Below are 19,052 nucleotides of genomic sequence, written 5' to 3' on the forward strand. Positions count from 1 at the left end.
AGGAATTTTATCTCGTCTCTCTCTTCTAGCTACATGTACATCTAGACGCCTATGGGTGGGGTTGCTGTTTCACATACCCATGAGGCGGCATGCCTTGGCGGCTTAGTAGACTACTTCATATCATAACCAGATCGAATACACCGGCCCGTCCATCTTCTGCAGTTTGCGGCAAGAGCTGCGGCAATCGTCGTGTTCTGCCATTGAAATTAGCTCATCGTATTAACGGCACCGCCGTAGGATTCCGCCTCGTCTCGGTGCCGCGCATCTCATCGGGTTCCAAGGTTGGTAGGCATATGACTAGCATGCTGTTACCAAACATGACTTTTCAGACAGCTGAGAGCCAAGCGATGAGTTAGACGCTTAGCGCGATGTTGTCGCCAAAATCACCTGGTACCGATTGCTCTGTCTTCATAGACCCACAATTCCCGATCGACTACGCAAGACATCTAGGCATGGACGTGCTGCCCAAGGGTCCAGCACAACTGTGGTTTCAGCGCGCATCTCAGAGCCCAAGAGCCGTAGTCTCGCGAGCCGTGTTCTCGTCTCGCAGAAAAGTCCGAAGACAAGGTGGTGGATACGATTGCCCTATTCGGGCCTGCCTGATGAGGAGCGACACGATTGCCGCCGACATTTGATAGATAGACAACGCAAGTCTTCATCAGCTTGGAGCATCGCATGTTGCGTATCTGCCAGTACCGACAGGGGAGCTAACTTATCAGACCATATTCCAGCATCGCTTTTCGCAACATCGCAAGGTTCCGAAGGCGCACCGACAGATCTCGGAAGACGACCCTACCAATCGCATCGCAGACAGCGACCAGTCAGTCAGTCGATTATATATCATGCGGGCGCCTGCCAAACGCATGCGGGGGATATATGGCCGGTAGAATAAGGACATACATGAGATCATAAGACTTGAGGTCGGTGTTCTGCGACAAGTGCCCAAAAGGGTTGGGGGACGCGAAGTTCGCGCTTGCCACCCCTTTTGCCCAGCCTGCCCCGCGCCTTCCAGCCACAGTGCCCCGGCCCATCTCGTGGCCTGCACTAGAACACACTCTGCATACAAACTTTGACCAACAACTGGACCGCTTACTCTGCGTTAGGCCTCACGCTCCACATCCCACCCGTTCACTGTCGTCGCTGTCACTGCCTGCGATGCTGCCTTGCGCAGAGAGCGACAGCCTTGTTGTGTGTTGCGGAGCTTGCAGCAGCTGCACAATCGCCATGGGATGACAAGCTTTCATTCGCACGACCATTGGCATGCGCGAGAGATGCTATTGGAGCCAGATGGACGTTATGTTCAGCCGCAGGCAGCCGTAAGCAGCCAATACTGCAGATCTGACGATACGGCCCCCAAACCGACAAGACACATTATAGTCGACGTGCCAGTGCAGACGGACCTTCAACACATGTTCATCTCCTTGCATCTCCCTCTCTGTGCTCGCATTCGCTTTTGAAAGGGTCTCCGCTATCGTCCCTTGATTAAACAATTATAATTGCTTTCCAACAAACCAGTTCAGCCAAAGCGTTACAGATGCCCGGGCCCCGCAGAGAAAAAGCAACCATGATCTCTGAGGGAAGCGAGGACACACAAACCGGCGCACCTCAGGAGGTCATCAACGAATTCTGGGACAATCTCATTACGAAGCGACCCGAGAAGGTTACCAAAATATTTCCACCGAGTTTGTACGCGCATCTACTGCCTACGCAGCGTAAAGAGGGGACCGTCACAGGGAAGAATGCAGCTGAATCGTATGAAGCGGCCGCTGCGCAATGTCGCGCTCGCGTTGCCCGCGTCGTCAAAGAATGCCATCGTACAAATGAGAAGTTTACCGATGCCGACTTTGACATTGAAGATCTGTCAGACAAAAATTGCCAATGGGGTTTGATGAGCTGGTTCAAAGAGGAGCCAGCAAAATCAACAAATCCACAAGTCAGCCCTATGCGGCTGGGTAACGCTCTCTCCACGCTGGTTCAAAGTGGGGTAGTCATGTCTGATGGCGCGGTGTTCGATTTCACAGCTACGGCCAAGCTCCTGACCAACAGGCCGAAGAGCAGTAAAGACGGCCCCAATTCTGTGCATCGCGTTGATTGGATCTTCGAAAACCCGCAATTCGAACTCGACGGCTTCTCCAGCTCTGATCTCAGACAAGGCTCGAATGGCGATTGCTGGTTCATTGCTGCTGTGGCGACTATCTGCAGCAATCCTGTTCTAATGAACAAGATCTGTGTTGCTAGAGACGAGGAGTGTGGCGTCTATGGGTTCGTCTTCTACAGAGATGGCGAGTGGATCTGGACAGTCATTGATGACAACCTGTACCTCGAATGCAGCGATTTTGACACCGCTTTTGGGGACCAGTATGACCCAGCGAACGCCAAGGAGAGGAAGTACAAGAAGAACAACCAGACTGGATCCGAAGCGCTGTATTTCGCATCTTGTGTTGATGAGAATGAAACGTGGCTGCCGCTATTGGAGAAGGCCTACGCCAAAGGTATACACGAATCCTGCCTGCCGCGATCGTTCGGAGTAAATTTGCAATTACTAACGCGCTTACAGTGCACGGAGACTACGATGCCATTGCCGGCGGCTGCAGCGGCGAAGCGGTGGAAGACCTGACAGGGGGCGTTACAACGAAGATTCTTACCGATCGCGTCCTGAGTAAGAAACGACTATGGGCAGAGTTACTACAAGCCGGCAAAGAGTTTCTATTCTCAGCTTCCTCACCTGGCATGGATGGAGATGACTCGGACGCTCGAAGGGGGCTTGCCCTGAGCCACGCTTATTCGATATTGAAGGCAGTTGATGCTGAGGGTGAGGACGGTACCAAATACCAACTTGTGTTGATACGTAACCCTTGGGGCAAACGAATCCATGCCGGCATGGGCGAGTGGACTGGTCCCTGGTCCGACGGGTCTCGGGAATGGACGGCATACTGGATGGACAAGTTAGGCCACAAATTTGGAGATGACGGCCTATTCTGGATGTCGTATGAGGATCTGCTCAAGAGGTTCGATCTTCTTGACCGCACGCGACTCTTCAACGAGGAATGGACTGTAGTGCAGCGTTGGACGAGCGTACCGGTCGCATGGGTTACTGGCTATGTGAACACAAAATTCTCGGTGGAAATCAAGAAATCTGGGCCGACCGTGTTTGTCCTATGTCAGGTAAGTCGCAAGTCATTATTCGTCGTCAACATACTGACTCTTCATAGCTAGATGAGCGCTACTTCAAGGGTCTAGAAGGCAAATATGACTTCGACTTGCACTTTATATTGCAAGAGCAGGGTTCTGCAGCAGGCGACTACATCATTCGCGCTCGAGGTGCTTGGTTCGGCAACCGTAGTATCTCTGCCGAAGTTGACCTTGAAGCCGGAGTATACGAAGTCTTGCCAAAGATCGAAGCGTCAAGAAACAAAGATGCTCCAGACGTCCCGGAGGTTGTCACCAAGCTGGCGGAACGCAATCCGCAGAAGCTCAGGCAAATCGGCCTAAACTACGACATCGCAAATGCCAAGGGCATCTTCGAACTATCTGAGGAAGAGCAAAAGAAGAAGGAACAGAGAAAGAAAGAGGCGAAAGAGAAGAAGATGAAAAAGAAAGAGGCGAAAGAGAAAGAGAAGGCGGAATTCGAAGCATGGAGGAAGGAAAAGGCGGAGTTTGAAGCGTGGCAGAACGAAAAGAAAGCCGAGTATGAAGCCTGGAAGAAAGAGAAGAACGACCATGAGATGAAAGAGAACACTGAAAAGGCGGGCAAGTCTGAGAAACCGACTGAAGACAGCAATTCGCTCCCGGAGCAACCTAGCGCGGTGGATGCGACCGAGGATGCTGGCCACGGAACCGAGCAGCCCACCACATCCGATACAGAAGACGAGCCAAACGCCCCAGCCGACCTCACAATCCAACTAAAGGACTCCTCAGATAAGACAGAGCCCGCTACAGAACCCGCACTTGAACCACACGACCCCAGCAACAATAGCGGCGGAGACCACACACCCACCTCCGAAACCTTCCCCAACGAACCCTACTTCAGTCCATCCCAACCCCCCCGACCTTACAGCCCCAACCAACAATTCCCGCCCCCACAACGCTTCCACTCCCAACCACCGCCAGACTTCCGCAGATATCCTCATCCCCGTGGAAACCATGTTTACGGCGGACCTCCGCCTCCACAAGACGTTCCTCAAACGCAACAGCCTAAGCCGTGGAATGCGGTCTGTGTATTGGGTCTGAGGGTGTATAGTCAGGATCCTGAAGTGAGTATCAAGTTGGTGAAGCCGAAGGATGATGAGGAATGTGCGATTCTGGATGTTGATGGGGAGACGGCGGCGGGGGCGACGATGTGATTACGCGCCGAATAAGACGCCTGTGTGCGTGTGCGATTACGACAAAGCGCGACTGTCTCAGCAAGGCGTTTCGATCAGTTTGCATAAATGAATGATGCAGTTATTCATGTCTTCATCGCTATTGATATGCAGCTCGCAGGTTCACCATGCTATGCATCACCCCACCAAACCGTCCCCTCATCGTCGACTGGTACCCTACTCAGCCAACTTCGCACCATTCAGAATAACCGCAGCCCTAATAGTTGCGCCATTTCCAACATCAAAAGTGTCGTGCACAGCCATACCCTCCGCACCCATCACATCCTGGAAGCCCACCTGCGCACTTCCAAACTCGACGTCCTTGTTCAGCAGCGCAATCTTGAAAGCGCCAGGGTTCGCAAGCATAGCTGCAGTAAGCGGAATGCGGAACGCCTGGTCGAACGAAGGGTTGAAGATATCAGTGCCGGGAGTGTAGGTCTTGACTGCGGTCTGGAAGGTCTTGTCGCCCCAGGTAACCTTGACGCTGGGGTTGAGCTCGTCGCGGTTGCCCTGGAGGCCACCGGCGCTGGCAATGAGGACGGTGGCTAGACCGCAGACTTGGCCTTCAGCCTGGCCTTGAGCGTTGGCCGAAGAAAGAACCTGTGCGTCATTGACGAAGTTGAAGAATTTGGCGTGAATCAGGAGACGCGCTTGAGTAGCATCGCCCTTGTGTGAGAGCTCCAAATCTTGCGAACCGCCCTTGAGAAGAATCTCCTTGACGCTGGTGGAGCCGATACCGATGTCATCATCACCCGCCAAGTCATCGTCCTGGATGTCTACAGTGATATCCTGCTCGAAGTCTGAGACCAAGAAGTCGTGGGTCTCGTTCCACTCTGGCTCGTGGTTGTTATCCACGACGCTGGTCTTCCACTCTTCTTCCGCGCCTACTTTGACCTTGACGTAGCAATCTGGTACGTCCTCGAGCTTGACCTTGGATAGAAGCTTCCTCATGGTACTCTTCTTCTCGCCCTTCTTGGGAGCACTAATCCCGGTTGCGCGGGCGACTGTGATGCGGATGATACCGTGGTGGGGCTGGTGGCACTTGAAGTAATCAACGTCGTTCATCATCTTGACGAGGAAGCGGTTGGGGAGTACGGCCATGCTATCGATGATGCCGAGGATGGTCTTGCGGACGGTGCTGTCGATAACAGAGAAGTCGGCAATGTTGGCGGCGTCGGTGAAGTCGAGCTTGAGGCTTGGGGTGTTGAGGAAGGCGACTTGTGCTGCACCGATCTGGAGATTTCTTTAGTATAGATCTCGATTTCATGCGAGACGTTTTAAGGGCTTACCAGTGGGATGATGTTTACTAGAGGGCATAGCAGCACGCTGATTCGGCCCTTCATATGGACTTTCTCAACACCCTGTATACCATGTTAGCTCAGCTGACTAACTTCCTTCATCACATTCAAAACTTACCACTTTAGGCACCATGCTACCATCAAGCTCAAAGTCACAGACACCCTCCCAGGTCATGTCCATATCGAGCTTGATGCCGTCATTCTTTGTCTTGTGGACATCGACGTTGGAGAAGCCGATGGGGATGTGACCAAAGTCGATTTTGACAAACTTCAGGTTTTTCAGAGGGCCAGGTAGTGTTGAGGCGAGAATAGGTTCGACGGTGTCTTTGATGATGTTGGAACCTGCGACGCAGATGTTGGGCCAAAGGTTCTTGACAATGTCGTTGAGGAAGCCTGGCACATGCGAGTTAGCATGTTTCGTGCCCAAAGTCGGTATCAATGAGTGAGCGTGCGTCCATCGCGGCATTGATCATTCATCACATCGACATTCGGCGGACGAAGGCTTGGAAGTGGCATTTACCAGCTGGTTCAGCGCCACCAGAGGCTGTCAACGCTTCCACGAGAGATGCGGGCGCCTGGTTAGCCATGATGTGCAGTGAGAATGTCCGTCTTTGTATTCGATTTGCTAGTAGGGGTCGAGCTGGTAGGTCTAGTAGCTCGTAGCGGGCAGTGTGTGTTTAATGGCTAGGGGATTCGTAAAGTAGAGAGTTTGGTTGAAGGACTGTCAACCAGTTTTGAAGCTCGTCAATTGGAACGCTACACCACGTGTCGTTCCTGTTTGTTGCTACCTGATCTTGGAAGCTCCAGGTTGACGTCACTTCTCAAACACGCTATGCGGCAAGTGCAAAGGTTGAACCCCGCAGTGGCAGTGAAAGCCACACGTCGAAGCCACAGACACGTGTCACGCTTCGCGCTCGCGCACCAGCCACTGTCAACTTCATGCATACCTTAGGTCAGCAATTGCCGTTACTTGACTCTGTGAATACGTCTAACCATTTCCGGTGCTTTGATTGTTTGCATCTCACAAATGCATGTGTAGGGTTGATTGCCTGTTCCAATACGCCACGACTACGCCACACTTTGCTTTTCACCCTTCATGCACGCTTCCCCAGCTGTCACATCGCAATCGGCGATCGTCGCATCACGCACCTAGTCCCGCAGATACATCGATGGCGCAGTCGCTAATCGCCCAGAAGCAACCGTGAACCCCCTGTGAATATCTCATATCGGTTACACCGAGCCGTCTTTTGGTGGCTGCCCATGTGTGAACGACGTGCATGAGAAGCCGAGTTACTTTTACGGGCCGCTGTCAGATCAGAGATGACAAGGGTCCAGGGTCTTCGGTTTCATAGAACCGTGCTATATCACGAGAACGCCTGATATACCGGGTGGCTTGAGCTATATATGGAGGTCGGCATGGGGTGCTGTAGCCGAACTTTCTCAAACCTCGTTACGGTTACTGAGCATCTGTTGCGTATATTCATGTCTGCAGACTTATGCCTGAGACCACATTTGGATCTTCTACCGAGCTCGATACGCAAGATGAGAGATAAGCGAAGGAAGGCGGGGAAACGGTTCTTGGGCCGAGGACGTGGTGCGATCGATCTCTTGCATGTAAATGAATGAAGCGGCGCAGGAGATTTCGACAATGTATCCTATTGTGGGATTCATGCGGACTAACTGGAATAGTAAGCTCTTGGTCTTCCACGACGCTGTCGCTACGCCGCAATCCTACAAGAAGCCTGAGTCTTGTTCTTTCACAACGGCGGCAGCGGGTTGCCATTCGGCGTCAGTCCGTCACACGCACTCTCTAGCTCGCTTGCCGCGATGCTTTGCGTAACTTCTCCATCATAACCAAGTAGCACTCCCTCCCCACTGGACTTGTAGGCTTCCCAACCCAGTTTGGGTAGCCCGTTGACTGGATCCTCCGCGAAAGCAAGGTAGTAGTCTTGCGCTTGCTCGCTTACCTCTCTTTCGAAATCGGTACCGTTGCCTCTTGCAATGCCGTAAGTACCGAAGTATAGCGGGAGATCAGACGAATGGAATGCACCCTGCCAGAACCGAGGTGCAATGTTGCTGAAGTTTCCGGCATACAGGTAGCGGAAGGTAGTCGTGTTGGCTGCCATGCGATCGTAGGTCGTCTTCACAATTGGGCAGAGGAAGTTGTTAGCAGTTGCAGCGTCGGCCTCAGCCTGGGGAGGCCCGTATGTCGCATTGTATGCGGGGAAGGCGCTACCCTCGTTATCTGTAGTACCAACGATCGCAGGTTTGAGCGTGAAGTTTCCGGCCTGAGCGCGCTCCGTGTAGTTGGAGAAGACCGTGACATTGTCGACGACTGGGACGAATCTCACACCCGGCGAAGTATCATTGTCAGAGTATTCCTTCAAGAAGCTCTCGATTTCACTCGATTCGATCTTGCGCAGGCAGTCGATTTCGGCATCGGGGTCTGTCTCGTCACATCCGAAGTGTTGAGCGACGAAAGTGAAGTTCGTTTGCTGGGTATCAGCGCTCGCGATCGACAGGAAAGACGATCCAGAGTTCATGATCAGGCCCGAGACGATAGGGTCTTCGGGATAAGCGAAGTTGTAGTAATCGACAGAGATGGCACCTGCAGACTGGCCCCAGAGCGTAATACGATCTGGATCACCACCAAAGTTGGCTATGTTGTCGCGGCTGCAATATGAGTAAGTTTCTGATCCGTGACAAATTCATGTATGCACACTTACATCCACTCTAGAGCAAGACGTTGATCTAGGAAGGCCAGATTCTGTTCGTCATCGGCAAGGGCTTTGGCATTGGGAAAGCCAAAGATGTTCAAACGGTAGCTGTGGTGTTGGTAAGACATGTGTTGGGTCACATGGGTTGAGCTAGACTTACTTGATCCCAACGACAATGTGCTTTCCAGTTCGTTCCACCCATCTGGCTGGAACCTGATAAGGCACCGTGGGTCCGCCCGTCACGAAACCTCCACCATGAATCCAGACCAGGACGGGTAACGGCTCCGAATCGTCTTTGTCGGCCTCACAGGTAGACAAAGGAGCCCAGATGTTAAGATTTAGACATTCCTCTGACTGGTAGTCGCGTGGCGAGATGATGAACTCAGGCGCGTCCGTCAGCCAGACATTGGGTGCATCGCCCTCGAACTGGGGGCAAGAAGGGCCTAGGTTGGTTGCTTTGAGCGTCTCGTTCGCTCTGCACTTTGGAGCCGGTGGCAACCAGCGTCGGGCTCCCACAGGCTGTTCGGCAAAGGGTATACCCAAGTACTGTGCGACGTTTGGTGTGATGTCATCTGTAAAGCCTTCAACCGGTCCAGAAGATGTGTCGACGTGCAGAGAGCTGACAGCAGTCGCAAGATGAAATTGACCGAGTCCAAGGAGGAGTGCTGCAGCAAGCGCCATGATTGATGGATGAGAAGACTGCGGAGGTGGGGATTGGCGTTACCCCATCATGGTTATTTGTACCTTTTCTAGTACCCCAGATTATCACGGATCAACGTCGTCACTAGTCATGTTATAGCTGCATGCACCCCATCGGGGTCTTTAACCGACGAAATTACGAGCAGGTTTTTCACTAGGCTCTTGGATGCTGACATCGCGGTTGTGTTAACCTGGAATGGATGAAGTGTGAGATGTGCAACACTGAGAGATGTTTGCGCTCAGTAGGAACATATGGAAACGCTCATGCATGGCGTAATGGTTGAGAATCCTTCGTTATGAAGAAGCAGTAGGAACAAACTCGGCCGACAATGATCCGGGGCAGGCGCCGTCCCCACACTTCCCCACTTTGTACATCGGTATCGTCACCGAACCGTCGACAATGTTAAGTACGGCATCATCCAGCAGTGGTAAGAGACCTGAATCCAAGCCCTACTCCAATTCCTACTCCAAATTCGCATTCGTCGTTCAGAGATTGAAATGAAAGTCTTAATTACTGGGGCCGGCGGCTTTGTCGGCCAAATTCTGGCAAAGAAACTCATCGAGACAAACACCGCAGATGCACTCATTTTAGCCGACGTTAACCCGCCTCCCAATCCAACATCGTCGCAGAACGTGCAATGCACGTCGGCAGATCTCACATCGCTTTCCGCATGCGAAGACCTCATCGCCCAATCGCCGGATGCCGTGTATATCTTACATGGCATCATGTCGAGTGGTAGCGAAGCAAACCTCGAGCTTGGTCTCAAAGTCAACTTCGAATCTGTACGCCAGCTACTGGATACGATCAGGATCAAGCGACCAGGAATCAAAGTAGTCTTCACCTCTTCCTGCGCAGTGTTTGGTCGGAAAGCAGTAGAAAACGTAGCAACAGAGACGGACATTGTGCCCATGCCGGAGTCGAGCTATGGCACACAGAAACTCATGATTGAGTTCCTTCTCAACGACTATTCGCGACGCGGGCTTATTGACGGACGAGTCGTGCGCCTACCAACTGTTTTCGTAAGAGCAGGCGCACCAACTGCTGCGGCTTCATCCTTCGTCTCTGGCATTGTACGCGAGCCGATCCATGGAAAAGAGTCAGAGCTACCAGTCGACCCCAGCATTGGCATATGGCTTACTTCACCGCGCGCGCTGGCGACAAACCTCGTGCATGCCATTAAAGTTCCGGCGGAAAAGTTTGGGCACTTCCGCCAAGTGCTGTTACCCGGTTACACAGCTACGAGCGGAGAAATCTTGGACGCTTTGGAAAAGGTCGCTGGAAAGGAGACGAGAGCTTTGGTGAAAGAGAAGAGAGACGAGACTACGCAGAGGATCGTATTGAGCTGGCCGGCGAAGTACGATACGGCGAGAGCGAGAGATCTAGGGTTTAGTGAAGACGTTGGGCTCGAACAGACCATTCGTGACTTCATTGACGGCGAAAAGCAAAAGTCATGAACCATAATATTCCTCAACACCTTTGCTTTAGCAAGGGGCAACACACAATTGAAAGCATCGCAAGGAGAGGTCAGAGGTTGTGAAGTCGTGTCATTATGTTCATTTCGTTATACTACTGTCAGGACGTCTTTACACCTGACATCTTACTAACTATATACATTATTCCTTTCCTTTTCCACCTGTTCTAACCGTAGACGGGCGACTTGGTGTAGCCGGGGAACTGCTTGAGCAAGTTCTTGTCGAGCGTCATCAACTCTGGGCAGCCAAGAGGTCCGATCAGGCTTCCGATGGCACTGGTGAGGGCGTTGAGGGGTCCGAGAAGAATGTCGGCCTTGCCTTGGGCTGATGCCTGGTAGACGAAGCAGCCAAGGTTGTTGCCCTCGAGGAGAGAAGCGCCGTTGAAGACACCGCCAGTCAAGTCGGCAACATCAACACCGACGAAAGAGTTGGGAGTACCAGTGTTTCTGAAAGTGTGTTAGTAAGAGTTTTACGCAACGTCAGAGGAGGATGAACGTACCCGCCAATGTCGAGGAACTTGGGGTGGAGAAGAGCAGCGTTGACAGCATCCGCAAGGAAGTAGGTGGTCTCGTAAGGGTACTCAAGAGCACGACGGTACCAGTTCTCTGGGATCTTCTCTCCGCCCTGGACAGCCCTGTAGTTACCGTTGTTTCCCTCAATACCGAACCACGACTTGAGGACGTCGTATGGGAGGATACCAGTGGGGTCTTGAGCAGTGTGGTTGGCCATGAAGCGGAAGATGAAGGTGTACGCAGCAGGTTGCACCAACACACCGGAGAATGGTCCGTTGAAGAAGTAGGGGTTAGTCTGCTTCTGCACATCGAAGCGGTGGCTTCGGAACTCAGTCAAGCTATCCAAGGTGACGACACCACCGGGTGAGTAGTCAATCAGCTCTTGGAACTGGCTAGCGACAGTCTTGTAGTTGTTGCCAGCCTGGTAAAGGTCGGGCCTTGTTGGCGAAGCATCGGCTTCGTACTTGTTGTGGGAGCCGCTCAGCCCATTGCCCAGGGTACCTGTGACGCCTGCTTGCGCGATGGATGGCGTGCCACCCATGGACCAGCTAAGAAGGTCACCGTCGAGGGCGCCACCAAGAACTGAGAGGAAGGTCGACAGGACGGGGCCCATGCCCACCACCTTTTGGGTGGCTTCGATGTATTGTGCAACAGTGGCGTATCCATTGTGGGGTAGGTAGTTCTTTAACGTGTTAGTATCGTCAACTAAATAGGACACAGTGGAGGACTTACGTGGTTGGCGAAAGCGTTAAGACCAGGGCAAGGTCCTCGGAGGTCATCCGCTCCTGGAGCAACGTACTCGTGGCCGCTACCCTTGGAGATGTTGATGTACTGGGCCTTTGCGTCGAATTTAGGCACTGGCTCAAAGATGGCTGTTGCAGCACCTGCACCACCTTGACGGCCTTGCAGCTTCACCAGTCTCGCGGCCTCCTCGGCGCGCTTCAGGAGCTCGGGATCATGACCAGCAGCGTCCAAGATGGCAGTTGGCCAAGCGCTGGCAAGGGGCGCCGCGGCGATCAAAGCTAACTGAAGAGAAGAGAAGTGCATGTTTGTGATTGATGAGAAGACTTGATGCTGGCAATGAAGTATAGACCAGATGGGTCGGGCATGCTATATACCAATCTGCAGGTACGTACCCAACATCGCCATCACGTTTGCTGTCACCCATAGTCTGCATGACGCGCATCGGCGACGTGAGCATGGCCGCGGTTGACCTGGTCGTTCAACAAAGACCCCGCTGTCGATCTCTTGGTCGATAGTACACAACGGGCGACGGCCATCTCCAGAGACGCTTTGGGCTGCACGGGAGCAGGTGGAGATTACAACCACTCGTCTGTGATTCGTGAGCTGTTCTCGATCGGAACCTTAGGCGCCAGACTATTACCTATGGATCCGGGGTAGTGCCCGAGGAAGAAAGGTCAGATGGGGAGAAAGTGGGATTGTGGCCAATATCAAGCAACCGCCACCCGCGCCGAACAGGAGGCACCTGCGAGAGTTATGATACTAGCCGTCCTCAAAGGTCTAAGACCTGGCTGAAGTTGGTATGCACGATGCGGTAGTTGGCGGCACTTACCAGGGGTACCCTCCGGATGTTAGCGTGCCCGAACCAACAGGATCAAAGCCCGTACCCAATTATGGAGAACGGTCAGCTTCCCGTATACCAAAGCATCGTGAGATCTGCACAACGCTACTTCCGATGCAACTTAGACACCCCTGAAGGAAATTTATCAAAAGACGGGCAGTGAAATATTTGGAAAGTTGCCTCGGTCAAAGCGCCTTGGGCCAATGACGGCGATGTTGATGGCAAACTCTCTGCTCTCCTAGGCTGCCAAGATCATACGTCACAGACGCACTTGATCGATCTTGCAGCGTGCCAACTGTATACTATTTTTCTTGGGTTGCGGATGGAGGCGTTGCTGTGGAAGAGTGTGGCTGTGAAGTGTAGCGCTTTGCACAAAACCGAGGAGATGCCCAGGTGTGGAGGCACGCGATGTTACCGGCAGAGATCGGCATGGAGTCCTTCATCCACTGCTCCCATCTCCGCTACCAAGATTTGTTCGCGCAGGGCATTTACCCCGTACTTTTCTTTTTCGATCTCAAGATCTAGACACACTAGTACCTGTCGTTCACTCTGGCGCTACATACCTAGGTAGAACTTTCGCATTCGCTAGGTCCACTGCAGCCGATATTTTCCGTCAGGAGTGTCATAACACCAACATCGCTGGTACTCATGGGATTACTGGGACGCACTATGGAAGCAGAGGTGTAGTAGTTGTCTCACCGTAGCGTGGGCTTTGATCGACCACAAGTGCATGGCCAATCACATCTTCAAGCTCAGTTCCTCACAACCGACCATCTGAATAGAGCACCATGCTGCCGGTAAACACCAATGCTGAGCAGGTTCATGGTACCAAATTATCCACCTGGAAAGCCTGCAAATTTGTGCCTAGGCCTTTCACGATGGGTGTAGGATTTACGATTGGGTTTGGCGGAAGCTCCAAAGCTGTCCTGACAGCAGTGCGACAGTTCAACATGTCAGTAGCACTTTACATTGATGCTAATTCATTATTTCATCGCACGTAATATGGCATTCTCCGTAGCCAATGTATGTGACGAGGCTCAAGTTTGCATATGCAGCACTCTCCGGTGACATCAACCATTTAGGAGGAAATTTTACACGGGGAAACAAAGACGGCCGCATGTTCTTCGGATAGGGAAGCTGTTATGTATGGATGAGATGTTTATGCCAGCACAATCTATGGACAACTCTTTGGTTCCGTGTGTGCTGTCTTGAAGTTCACCAAGGGCGTTACTGCACTCATCAACGAGCTTGACCGACTTTGCTGCACCGTTGATAAGGCTCTGACTAAGTACACGTTCCGAACTGCGGCTGGCAACCCCACGACAGTCTACAGTAGTCAAGTTCATCATTACCACACCACCCATAGCTTGAACAGCATCTCCCGAAAGTACTGCCCGTACAAGTCTGGCCATTCCCATCTGCTCCACACCGTCCGCCAGTGCTGACGTTAGTCGGAACGGGCGCTGCAGATGAAGTCTGACTAGTCGTTGGTATCGGTGCTGGCGTAGAAGTAGTAGTCGGCGTGGGCGACGGTCGAGTTGAAGAGCTGGTGGGAGGGGCCGGCGCAGAGGAAGAGCCTGGCGGCGGTGCCACGCCACCGCAAGTCCCAAAGCCAAGACGACAACCAGTGCCGCAAAAGTCTACGGAATTACCACAATAGTAGTACTCCGAGCAGCAGCTTCCGAAGGCGGAGCCGGCACACGTGGTCGCGTTTCCGCATTGCCCATTCGTCGATGGGATGAGCGTGCCGGATGGGAGTGGTGGGAGAGCAGATGAGCTCGAGGGGGCAGGGACTGAGCTTGTGGGTGGCAGAGGGGTGGGAGTCGGTGTGGGCGTAGGTGTTGTGGTAGGCTCTGGTGCTGCATCACCGCATCTTCCGAAGTCGGGCTGACATCCAACTATGACACCGCAGTGCTAAAAAGGCCCTCGTAAGCTTGCGTGAAATCGAGATGTCGGGATCGCGCATACCTCGAACTCAGTCCCACAGTAGCCATAACTTGAGCAGCATTGGTTACCACCGCATCTCTGGTTACTGAAATCAGCACCACAGCGTCCCGCCGCTTGTCGAGGGAACAAGTAGTGAAGAGAGCGAGAGTACAGATTTGGTATCGTATTGTTGCGTTTTTCGAGATGTTGCGCAACGGTATCTTCGATGCCTTCTGATACTTGAAGAGGTCCTCGTGGAAGCACAACGAGTGTGGTTTTGACTGACGGGTCGGCCAGAGCTGAAACTCCGGAGAGGCTCAAAGCTCCTGCCAGGCTGATTAGTCTCCAATGCATGGTAGACTTTCTGCAAAGGTCGATGAGATACCAGGTAAACCAGACATTTCCAGTGAGCAAACCCAGGTATTAATCACACTTCCACATGGCCTCACGGAAGCTAGGGAGAGAGAGCCAGGCGACAATGAAAAACATACCCACTCAATATAGCAGATAGGTTTACTGAGTACTTGGCCGCGTGCATGTGAGGCTCCTTCGAGTCTGAGAATCTGCAACAGACCAATAAAAGACAGTGCCAGACTCGTCTTCCAAATTGAAACTGTAAGCTTTGATGGTCGTACAAGTGTTTACAGATATTCACGTTATTGCTAATATGGAGGCCAACCGATGGGTATCTTTGTGGGGCCGGTTGCGATTGCGCATGTGTGGGAGACCATCCGAGAATATCATTTCTGGAGGAATTGAGAAGTTGTGGGGGATATTGAGGTTAATGTGTGCATTCCAATTGCTCTCTGGCGTCATGGCCCGTTACGCGGATCCAGCTGTCATTGCGTCGTCCACTATAGTCGTACTCGTAGCCGCAAAGAAGCATGGTGGATGCTCCATGCCACCAAGCGAGTGGTGTTGTGGGGCATCTGAAGCATTTCCCGGCACATGCCCACGTGTGTCTCGTAGATTTAAGAACGTTCGCGTGTTGAAAAAGGCTAAATGCAAGATGCCGACAATACCGAAATTTGATAGGAGCGACGACATGGTAATGCCGGAACGTCATACTCGCAGGTTTTCTGACATCTGGAGAGTAAGTTCGATGCAAGGTACCATCCATGATGGGGTTGCGTTACCGGGTAAGTTGGCCTCTTCCGAAAGCATGTATTAGCCGCTGTCATCCGCGTCGCGCTGTCTGCTGACCAGCTTTAATGAGGCGCAATGCCTTGGGCATCCATGGCGCACGTACGGCACAGAAAAAACTCCATCGTTCGATCTCAGTCGTAAATCCGATGTTTGGTATGAGGACAATAGAAGGGCTGCAGAGCGGGGAATCGCGACGCGCCCATGACGCGTTGACCTGCAAGGGAGGAAGCAGCCACCCAGCCACCCGAGGATCCACCGTCCAAGTCACAGCACCACCAAAAGATACGCCTAGGTCTTTTTGTAAACATGCTGGGTATTGAAAAACAAAGATGGCTAAATTTACTACGCTCTGAGTCCCTCCATGAGAGCACCTTCCTCTCTCTTCCCCACAGCCTGAAAGACAGCACCCTCACCACCAATATCCAATCCCTTCTCCGCCCTCTCATACGCCTCATCACTCCTATCCAACAGAATCTCCAACTCCTCCTTCCCCAACACCTTCCCACTTTCCGTAGCCTCGACATCAAACTTTTCTCCATCGCTTCTCCTGAGAAGCTTCTGTAATTCCTCAACCTCTTGCTCCTTCTCATTACCCCGTGTGCCGCCCCGGTCATTCCGCACACCACCCTTTCTAATGACAAGCTTTTCAAGCCGACGCTTCGCTTCTGCAGATTCAAGCAGTTTCTGCTCGACTGTGTTGCGCGTTGCGAAGCGGTAGACGATGACGTTGCGGGTTTGACCGATGCGATGCGCGCGGTCCATGGCTTGGAGATCTTGCTGAGGGTTCCAATCACTGTCGAAGAGGATGACGGTATCCGCTGCTGCGAGGTTGATGCCTTGGCCGCCGGCGCGGGTGGACAGGATGAAGATGTCCGCAGCCTCCTTTGTAGTAGATGGCTTGTTGAAGGCTAGGATCTGGTCTTGACGGTCTGTTTGTGCGACAGATCCGTCGATACGGGCGTAGTTCCAGGACCGTAGGTCAAGGTAGTGACCGAGAAGGTCTAGAGTGGTGGTAAATTGTGAAAAGATGAGGACCTTGTGGCCGCGACGTATCAGCTCGGGGAGAAGTGCATCGAGGAGAAGCATCTTGCCAGAAGTTGACACGATAGTCTCATCGGGTTCTGTCTCCGATGCGAAGGTTTCGGCTCCGTCAGTGTCTGCTCGTATGAAAGGGTTGAAGAAGTTGTATGGCGAGTTACAGCACAGTCGGAGCTGCATGATAGGGTTACCGAGCTTCTTCTGCATGAGCTGACGCTTTGCGATCTCAAAAGTCGCGGCTCGCGTTCTCTCTTCTTCAGCATCAGAGCTCAGGTCCTCTTCTTCTTCCTCGGATTCTGGCTTGTCCAGTCCATCGAAGTACTCGTCATCACTCACTTCTTCGTAGTTCTTCTTTGGTCGGCCTCGACTTCTCGTTGAGGCGACAGACGCGGGCGTGCCTGCACGAGACGTCTTCGCGCTCTTGCTTGGTGTCTCCCTGCTACTCAAAGCCTTACGTTTAAGACTGCCGTTGTTACTGCGAATGCTCAATGGCGTTCCTGCTCGACTGCTAAGACCAATGCTCAATCGTTCAACAGCTTTCTCCTCGAGATAGGATCGACTGGTGCCATCAAGGATGGCTTGGTACAGCTCACGTTGCATGGAAGTCAACGGAGCGTACAACACGTACTCGCGCTTCTTGGGCATCAAGCTCTCAACGTCTGTCTTGACTCGTCGCAGCAAGAATGGCTTCAGGACAGCATGTAGTGACTTGACCAGATACTGCTGTCGCTCCTCCGATAGCAGCTGTTCGAAACTCGACTTGTCTTTTAGCCCAGAGAAGTCGAACCAGCTCTCAAACGTAGATAACTTGTCAAATACTGTCGGCAGTAGGAAATGCAACAGTGACCACAGCTCCACAAGATTGTTCTGCAATGGCGTACCAGTAATGAGGAGACGGTTCGCGGACTGGAACTGTTGCAACTCGCGGATCAGCCGGCAGTCGAGGTTCTTGATGCGATGTCCTTCGTCGATGATGATGAACTGCCAGCCGAAACTTGTAAGGTATTTGCGATCGTTCATGCAAATCTCGTAGCTGGTGACCATGATAGGGAAGTCGGCGGTACCGGGGTTCCGTAGTCTCGTCTTGCGTAGTCTTTCACGCTCCTTCTTGTCGCCATGGTATAGCATGACCGGCATGCTGGGTGTCCATTTCTCAAACTCTGCAACCCAATTGCTTGTGGTGCTCAGCGGTGCAGCGATCAAGAAAGGTCCATATGACTTGTTCTCCCATAGATGTGCAAGCATCGCAATCGTCTGGATGGTCTTGCCGAGACCCATCTCGTCTGCTAGAATGCCATTGATGCCGTTATTGTATAGTGACACCATCCACTCAAGGCCCTCGAGTTGATATGATCGCATGGTTCCTCCAGTGACCAGTTTCGGCTGCCGCGCAGATTTAAGGTCTGTCATGCCAATGTCGCCCGTCTTCACATTGTCCTCATCGTCCTCTGCTGCTTCTTTCAAGGCCTCTCCCACGTCCTGAGTGCCTGCCTTCTTTTCTAAATCAGCCTTGCTGAAGTAGCTTGCTATGTCTGAAGTTTGCTTCTTGGGTCTACCACGGCCCTTGGTGTCTGCCTTCTTTGGTCTGCCCGCACGTTTCTTTGGCGTACCATCCTCTTCTTCCTGCTTCACCGTTGTCGCGCCGCTGGCCGTGGATCCGCGTGTAGCTCGTCGCTGTGATGCTGCCGCTGTTGTGTCGGCGATCTTTTCGCGCTTCGAAGTCTGGCCGTTCGTCTTCTCGTCTTGCTCGTGCTCCTGTTCTTCTTGCTGCTGCATCTGCGCAAGCATAACCGATGCATACAGCTGCTATACATTAGCAATCATTCAGAGCAATGAGACGCACTGTCTCAGAGATGGACTGACCTTGCTCTTGTTCATCAAGAACTCCAATTGCTGGAACTTCTTGTCGAGTACTTCCCTGCCGCTCTTGATGTCTTCTTGCCTCTCCTTCTCTAGTTGTGCTTCGCGTTTCGCGTCATCCTTTTCGCGTTGCGTCCTCATGCGCTTCTCCTCCTGCTGCATCGACTGCGGTACACTCTCTGAATCCATGTCGGCTGGCGGTGGCGACGAAGCGGGTGTAGAATGCGATTCAGACATTGCGCTGGTAACAGGGGAAACGGTCATGTCGCGTGCGATGAGAAGTATTGCTTAAGAACAGGATCAATGGGAACGATGGTATTGTATCTAGCGCCAGGGGTATGTGGTGATGACCGCATGCAGTGGAACGCGGTCGCGATGAAGGGGACGCGCTAAGTGGAAAATCGATGACGATGTTCTCGACGCGCGATCACGCCTGAACT

At 52.6% G+C, this 19,052-nt stretch overlaps 6 protein-coding genes across 6 annotated transcripts; 2 read left to right on the plus strand and 4 right to left on the minus strand.

The window, feature by feature from the left end:
- Window positions 1-1,564: 1,564 nt before the first annotated feature.
- On the plus strand, window positions 1,565-4,343 carry J4E78_007044 (uncharacterized protein; the record flags this gene model as incomplete). The annotated part of the gene is made up of 3 exons (XM_049367654.1): window positions 1,565-2,492; window positions 2,558-3,165; window positions 3,213-4,343. The coding sequence occupies 3 exons, from the start codon at window positions 1,565-1,567 to the stop codon at window positions 4,341-4,343; spliced, it is 2,667 nt and encodes an 888-aa protein (XP_049220624.1).
- A 195-nt stretch (window positions 4,344-4,538) lies between these two features.
- On the minus strand, window positions 4,539-6,246 carry J4E78_007045 (uncharacterized protein; the record flags this gene model as incomplete). The annotated part of the gene is made up of 4 exons (XM_049367655.1): window positions 4,539-5,594; window positions 5,651-5,722; window positions 5,778-6,052; window positions 6,180-6,246. 4 exons carry the CDS (start codon window positions 6,244-6,246, stop codon window positions 4,539-4,541), a joined length of 1,470 nt encoding a protein of 489 aa, XP_049220625.1.
- Window positions 6,247-7,416: 1,170 nt separating this feature from the next.
- Window positions 7,417-9,057, minus strand: J4E78_007046 (uncharacterized protein; the record flags this gene model as incomplete). The annotated part of the gene is made up of 3 exons (XM_049367656.1): window positions 7,417-8,332; window positions 8,386-8,484; window positions 8,537-9,057. The coding sequence occupies 3 exons, from the start codon at window positions 9,055-9,057 to the stop codon at window positions 7,417-7,419; spliced, it is 1,536 nt and encodes a 511-aa protein (XP_049220626.1).
- Window positions 9,058-9,573: 516 nt separating this feature from the next.
- J4E78_007047 (uncharacterized protein) lies at window positions 9,574-10,530 on the plus strand (the record flags this gene model as incomplete). Its single annotated transcript, XM_049367657.1, has 1 exon — window positions 9,574-10,530. One exon carries the CDS (start codon window positions 9,574-9,576, stop codon window positions 10,528-10,530), a length of 957 nt encoding a protein of 318 aa, XP_049220627.1.
- A 184-nt stretch (window positions 10,531-10,714) lies between these two features.
- Window positions 10,715-12,107, minus strand: J4E78_007048 (uncharacterized protein; the record flags this gene model as incomplete). Its single annotated transcript, XM_049367658.1, has 3 exons — window positions 10,715-10,994; window positions 11,048-11,742; window positions 11,793-12,107. The coding sequence occupies 3 exons, from the start codon at window positions 12,105-12,107 to the stop codon at window positions 10,715-10,717; spliced, it is 1,290 nt and encodes a 429-aa protein (XP_049220628.1).
- A 3,949-nt stretch (window positions 12,108-16,056) lies between these two features.
- J4E78_007049 (uncharacterized protein) lies at window positions 16,057-18,876 on the minus strand (the record flags this gene model as incomplete). The annotated part of the gene is made up of 2 exons (XM_049367659.1): window positions 16,057-18,555; window positions 18,616-18,876. 2 exons carry the CDS (start codon window positions 18,874-18,876, stop codon window positions 16,057-16,059), a joined length of 2,760 nt encoding a protein of 919 aa, XP_049220629.1.
- Window positions 18,877-19,052: the final 176 nt, after the last annotated feature.

The sequence above is a fragment of the Alternaria triticimaculans genome, assembly GCF_023758025.1.
Source record: "Alternaria triticimaculans strain BMP 0046 chromosome Unknown scaffold_10, whole genome shotgun sequence".
Classification (NCBI taxonomy): Eukaryota; Fungi; Ascomycota; class Dothideomycetes; order Pleosporales; family Pleosporaceae; genus Alternaria; species Alternaria triticimaculans.